The following is a 21,449-nucleotide window of genomic DNA, read 5'->3' as shown; positions in this document are numbered from 1 at the left end:
GTAATTTATGCATCAGAGTTTTCACTCTACTTTGTCCACTGAATAAATGTTCACAAAGTGGAGGATCCATTGCTTTGGTAAGCATCCTCTTTCTTCCTTTCTTTTTTTGTTTTTTGTTTTTTGTTTATTTGTTTGTTTGAGACGGAGTCTAGCTCTGTCGCCAAGGCTGGAGTGCAGTGGCAGGATCTCAGCTTACTGCAACTGTATCCAGAATTGGTTCCTTCCGGGGTTCTTGGTGTCGCTGACTTCAAGAATGAAGCCGCGGACCCTCACGGTGAGTGTTACAGTTCTTAAAGATGGTGTGTCCACAGTTTGTTTCTTCAGATGTTCAGATATGTCTGGAGTTTCTTCCTTCTGGTGGGTTCGTGGTCTTGCTGGCTTCAGGAGTGAAGCTGCAGACCTTCTCAGTGAGTGTAACAGCTCTTAAAGGTGGCGTCCAGAGTTGTTCCTTCCTCCTGGTGGATTTGTGATCTCGCTGGCTTCAGGAGTGAAGCTGCAGACCTTCGCAGTGAGAGTTATAGCTCATAAAGGTAGTGCACACCCAAAGAGTTGAGCAGTAGCAAGATTTATTGCGAAGAGAAGAGTGAAAGAACAAAGCTTCCACAGCCTAGAAGGTGACCCAAAGGGGTTGCCACTGCTGGCTCCAGTGGCCTGCTTTCATTCCCTTATTTGGCCCCACCCTCATCCTTTTGATTGGTCCATTTTACAGAGAGCTGACTGGTCCATTTTACAGAGAGCTGATTGGTGCATTTACAATCCTTTAGGTAGACACAAAAGTTCTCCAAGTCTCCACCCCATTAGCTAGACACAGAGTGCTGATTGGTGCATTTACAATCCTTTAGCTAGACACAGAGTTCTGATTGGTGCATTTACAATCCTTTAGCTAGACACAGAGTGCTGATTGGTGCATTTACAATCCCTTAGCCAGACACAAAAGTTCTCCAAGTCCCCACTTGACTCAGAAGCTCAGCCGACTTCACCTCTCACAACCTCTGCCTCCTGGGTTCAAGCGATTCTCCTGCCTCAGCCTCCTGAGTAACTGGGATTACATGTGCCCACCACCATGCCCAGCTAACTTCTCTACTTTTAGTAGAGATGGGGTTTCACTATGTTGACCAGGCTGGTCTTGAACTCCTGACCTCAGGTGATTCACCTGCCTCAGCCTCCCAAAGTACTGGGATTACAAGCGTGAGCCACGGCACCCAGCTAAGCATCCTCTTTCTAAGTCACTCACCCACGAGTATGAATTCTTTGCCCAGATTGCTTTGCTCCATTGTTGCTGATTTCAGCCCAGTTATAAGCCTGGAGCACCTGGAGAAATCACACCCAGGTGGGATCTCAAAAGTGGAGAGGGTGGGAAGGGACCAAAAGAAAGAGAAGAGGTGCAGAAAGGGAGGGACACAGATTCCAAAGAAATACCTGGCCGGTCTCAAGTTTGCCTCCTCCAGGAAGGGAAGGCAGCATTCTGCCGGTGCTCTCTCCCTCCTCCCCCATGTACTGCGCACATCTCCTTCCCAGACTCAGCCCAGTTGCCACCAAAAGTAAGCCAGAAAGGAAAGGAAAGAAATAAGCCTCTGGCTGGACGACAGAGCAAAACTCTGTCACAAAAAAAAAGGAAAAAGAGAGAAAGAGGGAAAAAGAGAAGGGAAGGGAAGGGAAGGGAAGGGAAGGGAAGGGGAGGGGAAGGGAGGGGAGGGGAGGGGAGAGAGAGAAAGAGAGAAATAGGGAAGGGAAGGGAGGAGAGGGGAGGGGAGGGGAGGGGACGGGAGGGGAGAGGAGGCGAAGGGAGGGGAGGGGAAGGGAGGGGAGGGGAGGGAACGGAAGGGAAAGAAAGGGAAGGGAAGGGAAGGCAAGGGAAGGGAAGGGGCCTCCAGGTCATTGTTCCTCTCTCTCCCTGCAGGTCCACCCCCATGTCAACCCCCCCCACCCCCACAATGGTGCAAGGTTACAATGGAAAGTGCCTCAGCTGGAACAGTATCAGAACTTGGCTTGGGGCAGCAACAATCTTATCAGGAGCTTTTCTGTTTGGGATCAGGGAAACCGGTGACTTTCAAAGAGTCCGATAAGGCAGGACCCAAGTTGTATATAAGGGGCAGCTCATGCTGCTGCTCTGCACCTTCCTCCCGTCTTGCTTCTCCCTGGAGTTGGGACCCGGGAAGAACCATGAAGTGGCTGCTGCTGCTGGGTCTGGTGGCGCTCTCTGAGTGCATCATCCACAAGTGAGTCCGGGTGGCATGGGTGTGAAGATGCCTGCCTCCCACATCGCCCTTCTTTACTCCTGTGTCTTCCTTCTTCCCTTTTTTTCCTCTCTCTCTTTGGCTGTCTCCATCCCCCTTGTCTGCCTCTCTCTCTGCCCTTTTGGGAGGCAGCTCTGCAGATGTGGTTAAAACTCGGGCCCAGCCCGAGTCTGGTTCCCAGCTCCAGCCCTAGTCAACTTAACTTCTTTGCATTATTGCACAGACGTGGGAGCTCCTCCCTTCCTTCCATCTTCCTCTCTTAGACCAGCTGGTTAAGAGTCCAGCCTGGGTTTGGTTCCAGCTCCACCACTAGGCAGCTTAACTTCTTTCCATTATTGCACAGATGTGGGAGCGACTCCCTTCCTTCCTTCTTCCTCTCTTAGACCAGCTTCCCTTCCCTTCTGGGGCTGCCACAGCACCCGGTGAGCAGAATCCTTGCCTAATTCCTCTTCCTCCTCCAATCCACAGGGTCCCCCTCGTCAGAAAGAAGTCCTTGAGGCGCAACCTGTCCGAGCATGGCCTGCTGAAGGACTTCCTGAAGAAGCACAACTTCAACCCAGCCAGCAAGTACTTCCCCCAGGCGGAGGCGCCCACCCTGATAGACGAACAGCCCCTGGAGAACTACCTGGATGTGAGTGTGTGGGCAAGCGGCAGGGCCAGCTCTGCTCTGAGGACTTGGCCCGCAGGAAAGAGAGTTTCCCTGGGGTCTTGGAGGATGGGCCGGGGCTCTGAGGCTCCAGGCAGTGACCCAGGGTCTGCCCCCTAGGTGTCAGTGGCCCCGGGCAGGCAGGAAAGCTCACACTCAGAGCTGCTGCTTTTTGTTCATTCATTCATTCCTTCACTCGTTCATGCAATGTTTATTTCTTCTGAGCACCTCGTTACATGTCACGGCCTGTGCTTACATGTCAGGGCCTGTGCGGGGCTCAGGTGGAAACCGCGGTAAGCAAAGTCATAGCCGAGGAGACAAAGACAGTAATCAAGGAGTTTTGCAAACCAATGAAAAGAACAGGCAGCAGGAGGACCACAGAGTGAATGTGTCACACTACAAGACTCTGCCACTTGGGCAGGGAGCCTCCCGGGAGCCATGCAGGAAGAGCGGGAATTTCCAAGAGAAGAAGACAGAACTCCACACAGCCTGATCACTTGTGCCGAACCCTGTGCAGGCGGGAGCACAGGGCATTTGAAGGAGAGCCCAGAGGGAGGGAAGAAGGGTGCTGCAGACTGCGGCCCGAGGAGCCGAGGGGTGGACGGAGAGAGGCTCCATCCTAACTGCCACTGATTTATCTTAAACAGGGGGTGACAAAATCAGATCCGAGTTTCAGAAAGATCACTCTATTATTTGAGACCCGACAGCAAACACCCTGCCTTCCCACAGATATCGTATGTCCCCTCTGTGCCTGGCACAGGGCAGAGGGCACAGAGCAGTGATGACTGTGGTTCAGAGATTGGCCTCTGCCATCCAGCAGACCTGTTGCAAATGTGGGTTCTAGTGCCTCTAAGCCACAGGACCTTGGCCAAGACATTGAAATCCTCTGAGCCCGTTTCTTGGTCTGGAAAACAGAAACACTAATATCTACCAACAGAGGTTGTTGCCAGGAATTCACGCAATCATGTTTTCTGGAGTGCTTAGCATGGGGTCTGGCAGGCCCTTGGTAAGAGGCTTAGTTAGCGCATTTATTTAGTTAACAAATATTTAGCAAATATTGGCACCTCTCTATGTGCCAGAGGCTATGCAAGTTGCCAAAACGATGGTGAATAAACAAAGTTCCTGGAGCTTATATTCTACAGGGGATGACAGATAAGCAAGCGTGGAGGATAATTTCAGGTACTGATGAGGGCCAAGACAAATTAATTAATTGGAGTATGAGGAAAAAGAAGATCGAGAGAGGGCAAATTTAGATAAAGTGGTCACAGAAGGCCTGTTGGCAGAGGGGACATTTGACTAGAGACCCGAATGATTGATTTTCGAAAAAAGGATCAACCAAAGAAAGATCTAGAATAAACATTTTCATAGCACAAGAAATACCCAGTGCAAAGGCCCTAGGGCAGGAGGGACTGCTCATCGCCAAGGAGCAGCAAGCAGACCAGTGTGGCGGGAACAGAGCCAGCAAGGGGGGAAAATGCTGCCACTCAGAAGAAAAATACTGGTTGGTTGGCTGAGGTGGGTGGATCACTTGAAGTCAGGAGTTTGAGACCAGCCTGGAAACATGGTGAAACTCTGTCACTACTACAAATACAAAAATTAGCCAGGAGTGATGGCATACACCTGTCATCCCAGCTACTTGGGAGACTGAGGCAGGAGAATCACTGGAACCCAGGAGGCAGAGGCTGCAGTGAGCCGAGATCATGCCACTGCACTCCAGCCTGGACAACCGAGCGAGACTTGCCTCAAAAAAAAAAAAAAAAGAAGAAGAAGAAGAAGAAAAATACTGGCAATGCCCTTTCTTGCAACCTACTGTACACATCTAGATGTAGAAATAAGAAAATCGGCCAGGTTTCCATCTTTAGGTAGCTTGCTTAGCTTCCGATAAACAATTTAAGGCACAAGCACTTAAGCTGTCACTTGCCCAGTGCTAGAAGGTTCCACCCAGATACTCTGTGCTGTAAGGATGGGAAGACTGTGACAGACAAGACAATGGCTGAATAGGGAGCAGCAGATTGTTAGGTGCTTGTGGTGCTTAGGAGAGAGCAGAGGGTAAATTGGGGGAGCAATCAGGGAAAACTTCAAGGAGGAAGGGATACCAGGGCTGGGCTTTGAAGGATGAAGGCGGTGGCTGGGAAGAGAAAGACAAGAACTGTGAGGAGGGAAGGAAAAGGTAGAGAGGCACACCGAGGAGATGACCCAGAGAGAGCCCCTAGGGAGGCCCCGACAGAGAGACCCCGGTCCATGAACTGCGCTGTCCCGGCCTCGGCAGATGGAGTACTTCGGCACTATCGGCATCGGAACCCCTGCCCAGGATTTCACCGTGATCTTTGACACCGGATCCTCCAACCTGTGGGTACCCTCAGTCTACTGCTCCAGTCTCGCGTGCAGTAAGTTCCCAGCCCGCCCCACCCCAGTCTCGATCCCCAGCCCCAGCTGACCCTGGGGAACCCTGGACACCCGTGGGCTTCAGACACCTCCCCCCCAAACCTGCTGGAGCCACTCAACAGGCATTTACTGAGCACCTACTACGTGCCAGGCACTGGGCGCAGGTGCTCCACGGGGTAAAGGGATGAATGATATGATCCCTGCGGTCAAAGATTTTCCAGTCTGAGGGCAGAGAGAAGTTCCCCAAAATAACCACAGCCTGGGAGAGGATGTATAGGGGCCCAAAGCAAGACAGGGCCAACGGGCTGTAGAATAGCCCACTAGGACATGCTAGAGGTGAGTGCTGAGCTCGTTTAAAAAAAAGAAAAATCATTGTTTGCTAACGAAAGAGAGCTTGTCTTTGGAGGTGATGAGCAATATGTGTTACAGGTTCCTTCCTCTTCTAATGTATTCACCTGAGTTTTAATTAAGATGAGGTGCCTCCAGCTTCTTCCACAACATAACGGGAGCACCGGCTGGGGGCTGGAGGGTGAAAGCGCTCATCACTGGGCAGCCACCAGCCTGCTCAGCTCAATGTTGGCCTGGGGAGTCCCCGGGAGGCCCTTGGGGTTGGCTGGGAACCTGCCATCAGTGAATGGTCCCAGGAGTTCAATGAGACAGGACAGAACATGGGGTCTCTTGGGGTCCAAGGGTCTAGGGGGAAAGGTCACTGCTCACCTCCAGAGCCCTTCCTGGGGCCAGGGCACCCCATCCCAGGAAGACATCCCAGCCTGTGACCTTCACCCAGCTCTGAGACTGACAATCACTGCTTGCCCTTGCAGCCAACCACAACCGCTTCAACCCTCAGGATTCCTCCACCTACCAGTCCACCAGCGGGACAGTCTCCATCACCTACGGCACCGGCAGCATGACAGGCATCCTCGGATACGACACTGTCCAGGTGGGCGCCTGCAGGCTTCCGCTGCACCCCGCCATCAGGCACCCCCAGAATCAGCTTATTCCAGCACGATGAGTCTCGGTGATCACAAAAGTAACCTGATTGGGGGTACGGGCTGGGGGAGAAGCAGCAGAGATGTCACAGACGTTGCTAACTCGGGTGGCAGTGAGTAAAAGGGTGGGCTGCCGGGAGCCATAAGCCAGCCTCAGCTCCACCCAAGCAGAATGTTATGGAGGGTGGAGAGAGTCCGTAAAGGCTCAATTCTCTACTAGCACCTCCTCTTCTTCCTCCTTCTCCCGACCTGAAGCCCCCGCACGTCAGGAAATCTCCACAAGCCCGCTCTGCTACTTTTGGGGCATGGCAGGGGTCAAAGGCCCTGATTCGTCCGGGGTCTGCTTTGCATTTGTTCATCCGTAACACAAACACACAGCGAATATCGGTTCTCCAGCAAAATCTCACACTGAGTCATAGACCGTGGCCATCTGCAGATCAGATGCCATGGTTACCTCCAGCAGAGGAACGAGCATTCCAGGAGACAGTCCCTCTCCCCTCCTTCCGGGCTGATACCCTGGCAGCCAAGTCCTGCATGGGATGAACCAGGGCAGCTGTAGGCCTGAGGCTGGCACCCAGAGCTCAGTGAACGTGACCTGAGGGTGAATATCATCTCGGTTCCCCCACCCAGGTTGGAGGCATCTCGGACACCAATCAGATCTTCGGCTTGAGCGAGACCGAACCCGGCTCCTTCCTGTATTATGCTCCCTTCGACGGCATCCTGGGGCTGGCCTACCCCAGCATTTCCTCGTCCGGGGCCACACCCGTCTTTGACAACATCTGGAACCAGGGCCTGGTTTCTCAGGACCTCTTCTCTGTCTACCTGAGCGCGTAAGTTGGGTGGAGAGGGGCCTCCTCCCACCTCCCCCTCCAGAGGTCACAGTGTTCTGGCCCAGCAGGAGCTGTCCGAGGCTGGCTGCGATGGAGAGGGTCTAGGGAAGCAAGGCATTTGGAAAGTCAATGTCTGAGGCTACAGAAATGTGTCTTTGCAGACAGATAGTGCCAAGTCTCTCTCTGATGGGCCATGTGCACTCCACCTCATTTACCAGCGACTTTATCCCCTTGATGTGCACAACTCAAATGTCATCAGCCATTTGCCCTTCAGTGCCAGTTCCTTCATCCTTGGCCCCCAAAGATGTCATTAAAAATGAATACACTTGGCCGGGCGCGGTGGCTCAAGCCTGTAATCCCAGCACTTTGGGAGGCCGAGACGGGCGGATCACGAGGTCAGGAGATCAAGACCATCCTGGCTAACACGGTGAAACCCCATGTCTACTAAAAAATACAAAAAAAAACTAGCCGGGCAAGGTGGCGGGCGCCTGTAGTCCCAGCTACTCGGGAGGCTGAGGCAGGAGAATGGCGTAAACCCGGGAGGCGGAGCTTGCAGTGAGCTGAGATCTGGCCACTGCACCCCAGCCTGGGCGACAGAGCAAGACTCCGTCTCAAAAAAAAAAAAAAAAAAAAAAAAAAAAAATGAATACACTTGGCCAGATATGGTGGTTCATGCTTGTAATGCAAGCACTTTGGGAGTCTGAGACAGGAGGATCACCTGAAGTCAGGAGTTCAAGACCAGCCTGGCCAACATGGCAAAACCCTGTCTCTACTAAAAAATACAAAAATTAGCCAGGCGTGGTGGCAGGCACCAGTACACCCAGCTACTCAGGAGGCTGAGGCGGGGAGAATCGCTTGAGCCTGGGAGGTTGAGGTTGCAGTGAGCCAGGATTGTGCCACTGCATTCCAGCCTGGGCAACAGAGCGAGACTCCATCTCAGAAAATAAATAAATAAATAAAGTGAATACACTTAAAACAGAACAAAATTCCATAACACAAAAATGAAAAGATTTGATCAAGATATATCATGGATGATGACATTTTTAAATCATGAAAGCAAGTTTCTTTTGTGATTTAATAAAACCTAGGTTCCATTTGTGACCGTGGGCTAATTCTAGGAATGAACAAAGAAATACATGAACAAACAAACAAATGAACAAAGAATAAATCAAATGTCAATCTGGGCTGAGTAGAGTGTTACGCAAGAACATCTGAGGGCATCATCCACTTTCTTAAGACACTCAACGTTCCTCTAACACTCAGGAACGTCCTCCTCTTTTGAAAGGGTTCGCCGTCATTCACTTGTTTCCTCGGTTGGTAACTATGTGTCTAGGTCCTCACTGTATAGCATTACACTGTGAGACGTTCACAGCAAAGGTGGGTGGGTTCAGTGAGGGGGTCATGTTTTATACATGGCCAGTTCTCCGATGACTGATTTCTTATTGCCATCTACATTTGTTCTGCATCTACCCTGAAACTGCAGAGATTTAGAAAATGAATATTGAAATAACAAGGACTCCTGCAATTTACAACAGGAAGGCTCTTTGTCATGTGTTCCTCTTGGCCAGTTGATGTTCAAGGTGGCTCTGAAACATAATCTGCCTTTATGAGCACTTAAATATTTCACGTGGGGCCGTTGTATCTCCCCAGCTAGATCTGAGTCTCTCAATCTGGGCATTATTAACATTTCAGACCAGCATAAGTCCTTGCCAGGGACTGTCCCATGCATTGTAGGACATTTGGCAGCATCCCCAGCCTCTAAACATTAGATGCCAGTAGCATCCACTACCCCCACCCAATCAATCCAAAATGTCTCCAGACATTCCCCTGGGGGCAAAACTGCTCCCAGCTAAGAACAAGAGATCTCCACCATCAAGTCCTTAAGAGCCGACACTGTCACCCATTCACATCCCTGGGGTCGCCATGGCAACTAGAGTGAGTACCACAGTGGAAACCACACATCAACCTAAAAGACCCGTGTTCTTCCAAACGTAGTTCCACCACTCCCCCGCTGTGTGACCTTGGGCAGGTGACCTCACCTCCCTCAGGCTCAGTGTCCTCATGGGAAGTGGAAATAACAGTGACAGTGTCCACTGCGTGGGCCCTGGCCTAAGAGGACAAGAAACCACATTTGTCACACCCCAGGACAGCCCTGCCAAGTGCCCAATCAAGGGTAGCTCTGAGGAGCCAACAGCAGTTGTTCACACAAATGAACGAACAGAGAAATTCATGTCTTCTTCCCTCACTTTCCACAGCGATGACCAGAGTGGCAGCGTGGTGATATTTGGTGGCATTGACTCTTCTTACTACACTGGAAGTCTGAACTGGGTTCCTGTTTCTGTCGAGGGTTACTGGCAGATCTCCGTGGACAGGTGAGACTGCCTTGGATGGGCAGCATCGAGGCCTGGGCCCCAGATTCCATTTCCTTATGGATTCATAGCTAACCAGCTTTCCAGAATCCCCCCAAGAACAGCTGACACAGGGGAACACACTCCAGGGGGAAGGCGGAAGTTGCCCCAGCCAGAGAAACCCTAGAAAGACACGTCCCGGGCAGAGGAGGGAAGAGCTGTCTGGGAAACCGAGACTCTTCAAGGGTCAGATAGCCACTGTCCTAATAGTCACGGAGGCAGAACAATCCACCAGCATCCCTGGGGAAAGCTGGGCAACCACCTGTCCACACATCTCAATTTAACGGGCCTGGGAACCAGCACACGCTCCTCCAACTTGAGGAAATGTGTTGTCACTTTCAGTCTAGAAGTAGGGCAAAATGGCTAAGAAATTATGTGAAGTCATTTCTCAAGAGTGAACAATTTCCCATGACAAAGACTTCAGTACTAAAACTAGGATCATCCCAGGTAAACCAGGACACATTGATCACCTCATGTCTGCCCAGCCATGCTAGCATTTCACCAGTTCCTCCAACTCCTGCCCCAGTCCTCTGGTCTCTGTCCCTCCCCGCATACCGTCCCCTGTTGATGTCCTCCTTCTCTCTTCACCTGCCTGGCATCCCTGGGTGTCTGCTCCCCTGGCTGCTTCCCTCCACTGCCTCTCACCCTGGACCCTGTTTTGTTCCCTGCCGCACACCTGGGTTATCATTCTGCCCTTCTGCCACCATAACTTATCTTGCCAGCCAGGCCGGGAGCTCCCTGCAGCCTGGAACTGTGAGGCTGTCTGGTTTAGCTTTGCGTTTCCCATGCCTGGCAGAGAGTAGGCACTTGTAAAATATTTGTTGGGTAAATGAATGCAGGATGAATGAGTGTGTGAATGAGAGGAACAGAAATTTCACGCACTGGCCAATGGATGGGTGGGGAAGAAATGTCTGGGGTCACCTCCTGGTTCCTCCTTGGAGAGATGTACCCCTGAGGGCTCAGGGACCTTCACTTGCTCCTTGCTCTCAGCATCACCATGAACGGAGAGGCCATCGCCTGCGCTGAGGGCTGCCAGGCCATTGTTGACACCGGCACCTCTCTGCTGACCGGCCCAACCAGCCCCATTGCCAACATCCAGAGCGACATCGGAGCCAGCGAGAACTCAGATGGCGAGGTGAGTCCAGCCCCGACGGCTCTGTTCTACACTCAAATAGTGGGTGTGCCAGGCACACGGGACCAAAACCCTTGTAACTTTTCTCACCTCACTCTTTCCAGATGGTGGTCAGCTGCTCAGCCATCAGCAGCCTGCCCGACATCGTCTTCACCATCAATGGAATCCAGTATCCTGTGCCACCCAGTGCCTACATCCTGCAGGTGAGGGGGCTCTGGACCATCCACTAGAGGGGCTCACACAGAATGTGGCCACAGAGTCCCCTCTGCAGAGGGAAAGTGCGCTTCCACGAGCTGAAGCCGAGAGGCAGAGGCAGACGAACATCTGCCCCAGACAGCTCCGGAGGGAAGGAACAGATTGAAAACAAACGCAGGAATAAGAACTCGGATACAGCCCCCTAAGGGAACAAGTGAAGCAAAGGTTAATGGAGGGAAAAGAGGATTCTATTTGGACCCCTGGGTCCAAGTCCTGGGTCTGAATTACCAGCCCATTGATTCTGAGCAAGCCATAACTCATCTCAGCCTCAGTTTTCTCATCCAAAATGTAGACATGGCAGCTTTCCCCACCCTCAGAGTGCGGTTAGGTTAACCAAGTGAGACTCATCACATCAGAACTACCAAGGGTTGGGCAAATGGAAATCCTCATTTCCACAGGCTGGGGCTTCCGACACTCTACCATCTCTACCAGGTAGCAAATCTTTAGCTATACGAGCCACAGGAAAACTCTCCCTTCTATTATTATAACGTCAGGTGGAAAACTGATTTTGCCAGTGGACTGATGTTACTCAACAAGAAGCACTGATGCCTGGGCTCCCCCAGTGATTTGATTACATTAGGAGAGGGCAAGGCCTGAGCAATGGGATGGGCTACGGGGGTTCAAAGCTCCCCAGGTGACGTGCAGACAAGGTCACAGCCCAGTGACTTAGTGAGGCAAGAGGCTAACAGCTCCTCCGGTTTGCCCCTGGTCGGGATCACAATAATCATGAGAAAAGGCTGTGTGGGCTGAGTTTTCACACTCCTTCCTACCAGCTGAATTCTCCCCAAGGCCTTAGCTCTGATGCTGATGTCAGGGTTCCTGTGCCTGCCAGAAACGCCAGATAATGTCCAGTAATGCGTAGAAACCAATCGTGCTGTGGACAGCTTCTACAGGCCAACTCCAGGCCAACAACAGCCGAGTCCCTGGACACTGAGCCAGGAAGCTCCTCCTTGCACATGCCTTGCAGCTGGACATGGGCGCCCTGGATGTTTATCACCCAGTGCCTGTCACTGCTGAATCGGCGTCTCAACTCCACTTTTATTCTCCTTTTCTCCAGAGCCAGGGCAGCTGCATCAGCGGCTTCCAGGGCATGGACGTCCCCACCGAATCTGGAGAGCTTTGGATCCTGGGTGATGTCTTCATCCGCCAGTACTTCACTGTCTTCGACAGGGCAAACAACCAGGTCGGCCTGGCTCCCGTGGCTTAAGCCCAAGTCTTTCCAGCCACCTCCCAGGAAGATCTGACCTCCGTCCTCTGCCCACTTTAGATGTATCTAATTCTCCTGACTGTCCTTCCCAGGGGAGTGTGGAGGTCTTGGTCCTGTTCCCTGTCTTACCAATAATGTAGAATAAAAACATAACCTACTGAAACAGGTTTTGTGGAGCCGCTTCTCTTTGCTGGTCTTTTTCCTTCACATCACTGGGGTTAGAACGCCAGGGCAGGGACCAAAATGACCACATCCACTTGGATGGCAGCCAACAGGGTGACCCCAGCAGCGGACACTTCATGGTAGAGCCAGGAAGACAGAGGCCTGCAGGGGGCTGTGCTGGAAGCATCATAAAAAGACCTGGGGGCCAAAAATGCTGGGCTCATTCTCTTCTCATAGAAGGGACAGTGAGAGCTGAGATCGTGCCATTGTACTCCAGCCTGGGCAACACAGAGAGACTCCATCTCAAAAAAAAAAAAAAAGAAAGAAAAGAGAGAGAAAAAAAGAAAAAATAGCACTGAAGCTCTTAGTTGAGGGAGTCAACTTCTTACTTCTGCCAAAACCAGTAAGAGATTATGACAAGGCTGGGAGCAGTGGCTCATACCTGTAATCCCAGCACTTTGGGAGGCTGAGACAGACAGGTCACAAGTTTGAGACCAGCCTGGCCAACATGGTGAAATCCCGTCTCTACTCAAAATGCAAAAATTAGCTGGGCGTGGTGGTGCGTGCCTGGAATCCCAGCTACTCGGGAGGCTGAGGCAGGAGAATCGCTTGAACCGGGAAGGTGGAGGTTGCAGTGAGCTGAGATCGCACCATTGCACTCTAGCCTGGGCAACAGAGTGAGACTGCAGCTCAAAAAAAAGGAGACAAAGATCATGAGGAAAAGAAAGCAATCAGGAGAGACAGGAGAGGTGGACACTAATGGCGACGTCCCTAAGTAGACAGGATAGGGCAGTGTTGTCTACAAGACATGGACAGGAGAAGTGGAAGAAGCTGACACCCCACAATCTTCCAGGACGCCCCTGTGATTCGCTGGTGACCAAGACTCACTGTCAATCTCCCGCAGGGTCCCAGGCACAAGACCCTGAACACATCTGTTTCCCCGTCTGTAACAAACAGAATGGTGTTCCACTTCCCTGAGCAGAGGCTGTGAGACAGAGAATTAAGCACGCTCAGTAGCATATATGCCCTAGAAAGGTAAAGAGGAAATGGAGCAGTTTCTCAGACTGAGCTTGGTAGCAAAACGTACAATGGAAAACATAGTTTCAAAATAAGTACAGAACACACTACGTTCCAGGCCCTTCCCCAGGGCTCACCAGCTACAGTTCCCAATCAAAGGCTCTGATAAGTCCTGCTGCAAAGTGATCTGTTTCATTTTAACTCAGCTCAGCTTGATCTCAGACTCTCTCTTGCTAGGAAGTCTATTACAGCCCTGGGCCTCTCAGCATGCACACTGGGAAAATTTCCATAGCTCCTGCTTCTGGTAACAGCCAACCCAGGCTGTCTGCTGAAGGCAGGGCCAGAGGCTGGAGCTGGGCTGTAGGAGGGCCAGGGATGATCTCCAACGCCCAGTCTCCCCGGGGTCACTCTCACCCTCCCAAGCCCACTTTCCATAGCTGAGTCAACTTTATGAAACATACATTTCGTCTCATCCCTTCCTTGCTTAAAACTCTTAATGCCTTCTTGCCATTGCCTTTGGAACAAAACAGCAAATCTTTGGCATAGTTCCAGGTCCTGTGTGCTCCTTTCCCTTAAAACCTTCCCTTCCTCACTCTGATCCCACTGCCCTGAGCTCCCTCCACCCTGGCTCCCACGGCCACGATAACCCAAGTGCTTTCCCACCTGAGACTTTGCACATGTTGTTTCCTTTGCCTGGGTTGCCTTTCCCTCTTTCTTGCCTTGCTAACACCTAGCATCTGCAGACGTGGCTTAAATGTCACTTCCCAACCAGGTGCGGTGGCTCACACATATAATCCCAGCACTCTGGGAGGCCGAGGTGGGCAGATGAACTGAGGTCAGGAATTGGAGACCAGCCTGGCCAACATGGTGAAATCCCATCTCTACTAAAAATACAAAAAATTAGCTTGGCGTGGTGGCGGGCACCTGTAATCCCAGCTACTCGGGAGGCTGAGGCAGGAGAATCGCTTGAACCCAGGAGGCAGACGTTGCAGTGAGCTGAGATCACGCCATTGTATTCCAGCCTGGGCAAAAAGAGTGAAACCCACCTCAAAAAAAAAAAGTCACTTCCCTGTAAAAGTGATCAGCCCTCCCTGACCACTCTCCCATAGAGCCTGGGCCCACCTTATCCCTCATGGTACTTGGCACGACTTGTAACGACACATTTAAGTGTTTCAGATTCACAAGGGCAGGGATGGTTATCGTATTTAGGGTTGAAGCCTGAGCAGAAAGAACAGGGCTTGGCACATAGTAGGTGGTCCCTAAATTGTTGCTGAATGAGTGAGTAGCGACGATGTTTTAAAAGGAAACAACTCAGATCGGATGAGAGTATGAGATGTGGATAGGGTTTGAGGAAGGCCACGTGAATGACAACAGGGGGGTCAGCTCCCACCCCCACCAACATTCCATCCTCCTCACATTTTGTCATGGGATAAGCAGGTGGATATCTCAAGTTTCTGGGAAGGAATTTCACCCTGTCCTGGCTCCTTTGCTGGATTTGTTTTTCTGACATTTCCCACGTAGCTACTTTGAAGCTAGGCAGTGTGCTAGGCTCCAGGGATACGGGTAGGCCTTCCTGGATGCTATCTGTTCTCCTGCGCCTGGCCCCATCCTTTCTTCCTCCCCCATCTCAACCCCAACAGCTACAGCTCAGCCTCTCTCTCCCAGCACCTCTTTCATTCCCACCCTGGGATTCCCGAACCCAGCCAGCATCTAAAGAGCTTCCTCGTTAGACAGATCATTTGACCGGAAAGCCCTGTGCCAACATATCCGAAGGGATCCTCCCTATGTTGCTGCACGAGAGACGGTGAATTCACAAGCCTTTACTGCAGTCTCAGGTCTCTGCTTCATGCATCTTCCTCTAAGGCCTTGGGGGTCTAAGCACAGCTCCTTCTGTTCTTTTCATTCACACTCGTCCAGGAGTGTTATTTTAATCTCACAGGTCTCCTGCCCCATCCATCCTCACCTGTCCCAAATGATCACTCCACACATTGCTGGTGGAAGTGTAAATTGGCACCACCCTAAGGAGCATGATGTGGCTGTTTCTGTCAAAACTTGAAGGGGTGGCCTGCCCCTCCACACCTGTGGGTGTTTCTCGTTAGGTGGAACGAGAGACTTCAGAAAAGAAATGAGACACAGAGACAAAGTATAGAGAAAGAAAAAGTGGGCCCAGGGAACCGGCGCTCAGCTTACAGAGGACCCACGCCAGCACCAGTCTCTGAGTTCCCTTAATATTTACTGATAATTATCTTTACCATCTTAAAGATAAGGGAGTGGCTGGACAATAGGATCATGGTAGGGAGGAAATCAGCAGTAAGACATATGAACAAAAATCTCTGTGACATGAATAAGTTTAAAGGAAAATGCTGTGCCTTGAGATGCATATGCAAACATCTCCATAAACCTTTGAGCAGCATTGTTTCAGCCTATCACATGGGGAGAAACCTTGGACAATACCTAGCTTTCCTAGGCAGAGGTCCCTGCGACCTTTGGCCTTGTACGTGTCCCTGGGTAGTTGAAATTAAGGGAATGGTGATGACTTTTAACCAGCAAGCTGCCTTCTGGCACTTGTTTAACAAAGACACATCCTGCACAGCCCAAAATCCATTAAACCTTGAGTCACCACAGCACATGTCTCTTGTAAGGACAAGGTTGGGGGAAGGGTCACAGATTAACAGCATCTCAAATACAGAACAAAATGGAGTCTCTTATATCTACTTCTTTCTATATAGACACAGTAACAGGCTGATCTCTTTCTTTTCCCCACAAAAACTAAAAATGCATATGCTGGCCGGGCTCAGTGGCTCATGCCTGTAATCCCAGCACTTTGGGAGGCTGAGGCAGGTGAATCACCTGAGATGAGGAGTTTGAGACCAGCCAGGTCAACATGGTGAAACCTCATCTGTACTAAAAATACAAAATTAGTCGGGCGTGGTGACACATGTCTGTAATTCCCAGCTACTTGGGAGGCTGAGACAGGAGAATCTCCTGAACCTGGGAGGCAGAGGTTGCAGTGAGCCAAGATGGCGCCATTGCACTTCAGCCTGGGCAACGGAGCGAGATTCTGTCTCCAAGAAAAGCAAAAGAATGATCAATGTTCAAGACGATAAATATGCTAATTACTCTGATCTGATCACTAAACATTATATGTACGGAAACACCCCTATGTACCCATAAATATGGACAATTATTACATTTGAATTAAAAACAAAGGAGCCAGGCACAGTAGCTCACGGTGTAACCCCAGCACTTGGGAAGGCCAAGGTGGGAGGACGGCTTGAGCCCAAGAGTTCAAGACCAGCCTGAGCAACACAGCAAGACTTCATGTCCATTATTTTTAATAAATAAATAAGAGGAAAAGAACGAAGATATATATTATAAGAGAATATTCATAGAGCACTGTTCCTAAGAACCCCACACTGGAAGCTACCCAAATGCCTAGGAACTGAAAAAGAGATAAGTAAAGGGTATATTGATGCAGTGGAATAATACATAGCAATGAACAGGACTGAGTAACAACTCCACACGACACCAGTCGCGGATGCCTCAACTAAACATGATTTTGAGCAAAGAAGCTCAATGCAAATAAAGTGCTTGTTATGTGGTACTGCTTATCAAAAGTACAAAAACAGGTGAAGTGTATCTTTGCTGTTTGGATATTAGAGTAGTGATATGCTTGGTTTGGCACTGGGGTAGTGACTGGGAAGAGCCTGGGGTGCGGTCCGGGGGTACCTGACATGCTCTTTTGCTGGGTCTGGGTTGTGGTTACATGCGTGTGCTTGGTTTGTGAAAATTCATCAAGCTATTTCTTACGATATGCACCTTTCTGTGTGCATACAATATTTCAAGAAAGGTTTAAAAATGATAACGTAGATTTCTAAAAAATTACTTGCAAAATACAGGACCACGGTATTTCTTTTAAAAGCAGGTTCAGGGTACAGATAAAGTAGCACAGCAGATGTGAGCTGAGCTCATCAAAACGGGTTGGTTGCAAAGCAACATGTGCCATATCTTGTGGTGCTATATTTGCAAGTAAACCAATATATTAATTTACTATGCTAACGGTGCTCAGCGCTGGGTAGCGGGGTTATAAGTCATTTCACAATTTTTCTTTACCTATGAATAATCTAAAATGATCGTGTATTACTTCTATAGTTGAGCCAAAAATGTTATCATAAATTTAACTTTAAAAACCTGCTTGCATCTTTGGAGAAACAGCCCAGCTCTGGGACTGGGGAGTAGAAAACACATTGTTCTCTTTGTTGTTGGAAGATCGTGTCCCTGGGGTGAGACCTTGATTGAAAGCTGCTAGGGGACCAGCCGCCACAATGCTTATCAGACCAGCTCGATAACACTTACCCTGCTTAAGTGCTCTGTCTCAGTCTTGCCATAATTGGGTTCCTTAGATCTCATTGCATTGCTTGATTTGATTCGTTCATGGAACATTTCTGAACACCTGGGCCCTTGGCAGGGGCTACCCTGCATCAGAGACACTGCAACCAGTGCCCCTGAAAGCCAGGCACTACCATACTGAGGACCAGGCAGGGCTAATGGCAAAATAAACGTTGTTATCTAATCTTTCTGCCGGGCCAGTCTGGTACAATGAGATGATGTGGCTTCCTTGCTGGCAGCCACAGATCAGCCCTGGCTGACAATCAGATCTCATGGGAGCATGTGATGGCAGAATCAGGATTCCCTTTTCCATCCCAAGGGTTCCTCTGGTAACAGGGGCTGAGTGGAATGGCTTCTCCAAGTGCTCCTGGGATGGAGGCTGCAGCCATCATGGAATGTACATGTCACACACTAACCCATGAACAGAAACCGGGTGGATGTACATGGTCACACAGTCTGGTCAGGGACCAGAGTCCCCTGAGACCCAGGTTCAGCTCCCACCTGTGTCATTACTTGGTTATGTGAACCTGCACTGATCACTTAACCCCTCTGAGCTATGTCATTTGGGAAAAACTGGGGGTAATCGTATAATAATTTTTTTTAAAATAATTCAAAGCATTCAGAAAAGCACAAAGAGCCACAGAAATATAAGCACTGCTGTGTTGAGGGAGGTTTGCAGATGACCTGACCAACAATGTCACCTTTCCCCTTTTCAGATCACTCACATTGCCTGAGCAGAAAACCACCTAGCAGAGCACTGAAAAGGTCTCAAAACACAGAAGAGCAAGAGGCAGCCAGGTGGATCTTTCTGGAGATTTCAACGAGGTGTCCAGTCCTGTTTTCTATTGCTGAAGACACTGATGACAATTTAACACACATTTCATGACTTACAACAACTCACATTGACTATCTCACAGTTTCTGTGGCTCAGGAATCCAGGCTCCATACAACTGAGGCCTCTGTCAGTCAGGGATGTCAGCCTGGTCTGTGGTCTCATCTGAGGCTCGACTGGAGAAGGATCTGCTTCCATGCTCACATGGTTGCTGGAAGGATTCAGTTACTTACAGATTGTCACACTGAAGGCCTCAGTTCCTTGCTGGCTGTTGGCTGGAGGCCACCCTTGGTTCCTTCCCCTTGGGCCTCTTTATAGGGCAGCTTTCTTTCTCAGAGCCAGCAAGGGGAAGAGTCTATACAGAGAGTGTGCTAGCAAGACACAAGCTATGGAGCCTGTATAATGTAATCGCAGAAGCAACGTCCCATCTACTTTGCTGTATCCTGTTGGTTAGAAGCAAGTCCTGCCTACACAAAAGGGGAGGGGATTACACAGGGGTGTGAACACCAGCAGCATGAATAATTGAGGGCCATCCTAGAGTCTCTCTGCCATACCCCTGAATTGGTGGCAGCAAGCATACCAGCGCCCCTCAGGATGCTAAAATCTCCAATGTGGAGAAACATTAACATCTTCACCAATCCGAGAGCTTCCCCTCAATGCGATCCAAATATCCATCCAGGTGGAAAGAAAGAGCCCCTTCCACACCAGCTTTCCCTTGAACTGATCACAAACGCACCAAAGGCACGGCCTATTCCTACCATGCTCAGGGATGTACCCCCAGCAGCTAGAGCATCCCTGCACGGTACACAGCGAGTGCACAATCAGGCATTCGAATGAATGTGTTAAGGTGCTTGCAGGTTTCTGCCTGGGGCATCTTCCTTCTGCTTCCCAAATATACTTCTCCTCTGCTCAAAATTCCCATGTGGGCCCAAGACAAGCTGTGCCCCCAAAACCAGCACCCATCCTTGGGCTCCAAACTCCCTCCCTTCCATCTGGTGGCAGCCTTGAGTGAGGGGATTCCATCTGGTGCCCCCAAAACTTAGGCAGGCATCGTCAGGACCATCAAGTTCTTCATATGACTGCTAGGATCAACCCATACTTAAGGTGATGGATACTCCAAATACCCTGACTTGATCATTACTCTTTCTATGCATGTAACACAATATCACAGGTACCCAAAAAATATGTAAAATATTATGTTTCCATAAAGAGAGAGAGGGCCAGGTGTACTGTGGTTCACTGTAATCCCAGCACTTTGAGAGGCTGAGGCAGGTGGATCACTTGACCCAAGCAGATGGAAACCAGCCTGGGTCACATAGTGAAGCCCTGTCTCTACAGAAAATACAAAAGTTAGCTGGGTGTCGTGGCTCATGCCCTTAGTCCCAGCTACTTGGAGCCTGAGGCCAGAGGACTGATTAAGCGTGGGAGGTTGAGGCTGCAGTAAGCCATGACCATGCCACTACATTCCACCCTGAGTGACAGAATAAGACCCTGTCTCAAAAAAAAAAAAAAAAAAAGAGAGAGAGAGAGAGAGGCTTGAGAGGGAGGAAAGAGAGAGGAAGAGAAGCAGGCACCTGAAGACGTGAACGTGGGAAATACAAGGGCTAGTCATACTGGAGAGAGATTGACAGTTAAAAAAACAAACAAACGGCCGGGCGCGGTGGCTCAAGCCTGTAATCCCAGCACTTTCGGAGGCCGAGACGGGGGGATCACGAGGTCAGGAGATCGAGACCATCCTGGCGAACATGGCGAAACCCCGTCTCTACTAAAAAAAAATACAAAAAACTAGCCGGGCGAGGTGGCGGGCGCCTGTAGTCCCAGCTACTCGGGAGGCTGAGGCAGGAGAATGGCGTGAACCTGGGAGGCAGAGCTTGCAGTGAGCTGAGATCCGGCCACTGCACTCTTGCCTGGGCGACAGAGCAAGACTCCGTCTCAATTAAAAAACAAACAAACAAACAAACAAACAAACAAAAGAAAAAATAATGAGCCCAGGATTCACATTTGGGGCACAAACATGTCAACTAACAGGGAAGTCTGAAATGTCCACGTGTTTCCTACTAACCACCACTGTCCCTGAACTTATTCACACTGCCCACTTCTGAATACTTACCTGGAGGCACTAGGGGTAACTTGGAGATTTTATAGAACCTGTAGCTCTTATGGCTGGACAGTCTGAGGATTCCCCAGGGGATGTGATTTCAGAACAAGACCCTGAGACAGGGCTTCCTATCTACCTGGGGACCACCCCACTCCCCTGTCCTCCTCCCCAGTAATTTATGCATCAGAGTTTTCACTCTACTTTGTCCACTGAATAAAAGCTCACAAAGTGGAGGATCCATTACGTTGGTAAGCATCCTCTTTTTTGTTGTTGGTGGTGTTGTTTGTTTGTTTGTTTGTTTGTTTTTTTGAGACGGAGTCTAGCTCTGTCGCCCAGGCTGGAGTGCAGCGGCAGGATCTCCGCTCACTGCACTGTCCGGAATTAGTTCCTTCCGGTGGGTTCTTGCTCTCGCTGAATTCAAGAATAAAACCTCGGACCCTCATGGTGAGTGTTACAGTTCTTAAATATGGTGAGCCCAGAGTTTGTTCCTTCACATGTTCAGATGTGTCAGGAGTTTCTTCCTTCCGGTGGGTTCGTGGTATCACTGGCTTCAGCAGTGAAGCTGCAGACCTTCTCGGTGAGTGTAACAGCTCTTAAAGGTGGCGTCCAGAGTTGTTCCTTCCTCCCGGTGGGTTCCTGATCTCACTGGCTTCAGGAGTGAAGCCGTAGACCTTTGCAGTGAGTGTTACAGCTCATGAAGGTAGTGCAGACACAGAGAGTGAGCAGCAGCAAGATTTATTGCAAAGAGCGAAACAGCAAAGCCTCCACAGCCTGGAAGGGGACCCGAGCGGGTTGCCGCTGCTGGCTCCGGTGGTCTGCTTTTATTCCCTTACTTGGCCCCACTCACATCCTACTGATTGGT

The 21,449-nt window shown here is 50.3% G+C and overlaps 1 protein-coding gene across 1 annotated transcript; it reads left to right on the top strand.

Annotated features, from left to right (window-relative positions):
* Positions 1-2,112: 2,112 nt before the first annotated feature.
* On the top strand, positions 2,113-12,254 carry LOC102141063 (pepsin A-2/A-3). The gene is made up of 9 exons (XM_065528117.2): positions 2,113-2,219; positions 2,706-2,868; positions 5,153-5,270; positions 6,090-6,208; positions 6,888-7,087; positions 9,343-9,459; positions 10,486-10,630; positions 10,732-10,830; positions 11,940-12,254. The coding sequence occupies exons 1-9, from the start codon at positions 2,164-2,166 to the stop codon at positions 12,087-12,089; spliced, it is 1,167 nt and encodes a 388-aa protein (XP_065384189.1). The 5' UTR covers positions 2,113-2,163; the 3' UTR covers positions 12,090-12,254.
* The last annotated feature ends 9,195 nt before the right edge of the window (positions 12,255-21,449 follow it).

The sequence above is a fragment of the Macaca fascicularis genome, chromosome 14 (genome assembly GCF_037993035.2).
Source record: "Macaca fascicularis isolate 582-1 chromosome 14, T2T-MFA8v1.1".
NCBI lineage: Eukaryota > Metazoa > Chordata > Mammalia > Primates > Cercopithecidae > Macaca > Macaca fascicularis.
This window is presented reverse-complemented; position numbering and strand designations above follow the sequence as displayed.

Coding starts and splice junctions, on each gene's coding strand:
- LOC102141063 (XM_065528117.2), top strand. CDS start 2,164: ATGAAGTGGCTGCTGCTGCTGGGTCTGGTGGCGCTCTCTGAGTGCATC. Junction 2,220..2,705: donor TCTGAGTGCATCATCCACAA/GTGAGTCCGGGT, acceptor TCCAATCCACAG/GGTCCCCCTCGTCAGAAAGA. Junction 10,831..11,939: donor CCAGTGCCTACATCCTGCAG/GTGAGGGGGCTC, acceptor CCTTTTCTCCAG/AGCCAGGGCAGCTGCATCAG.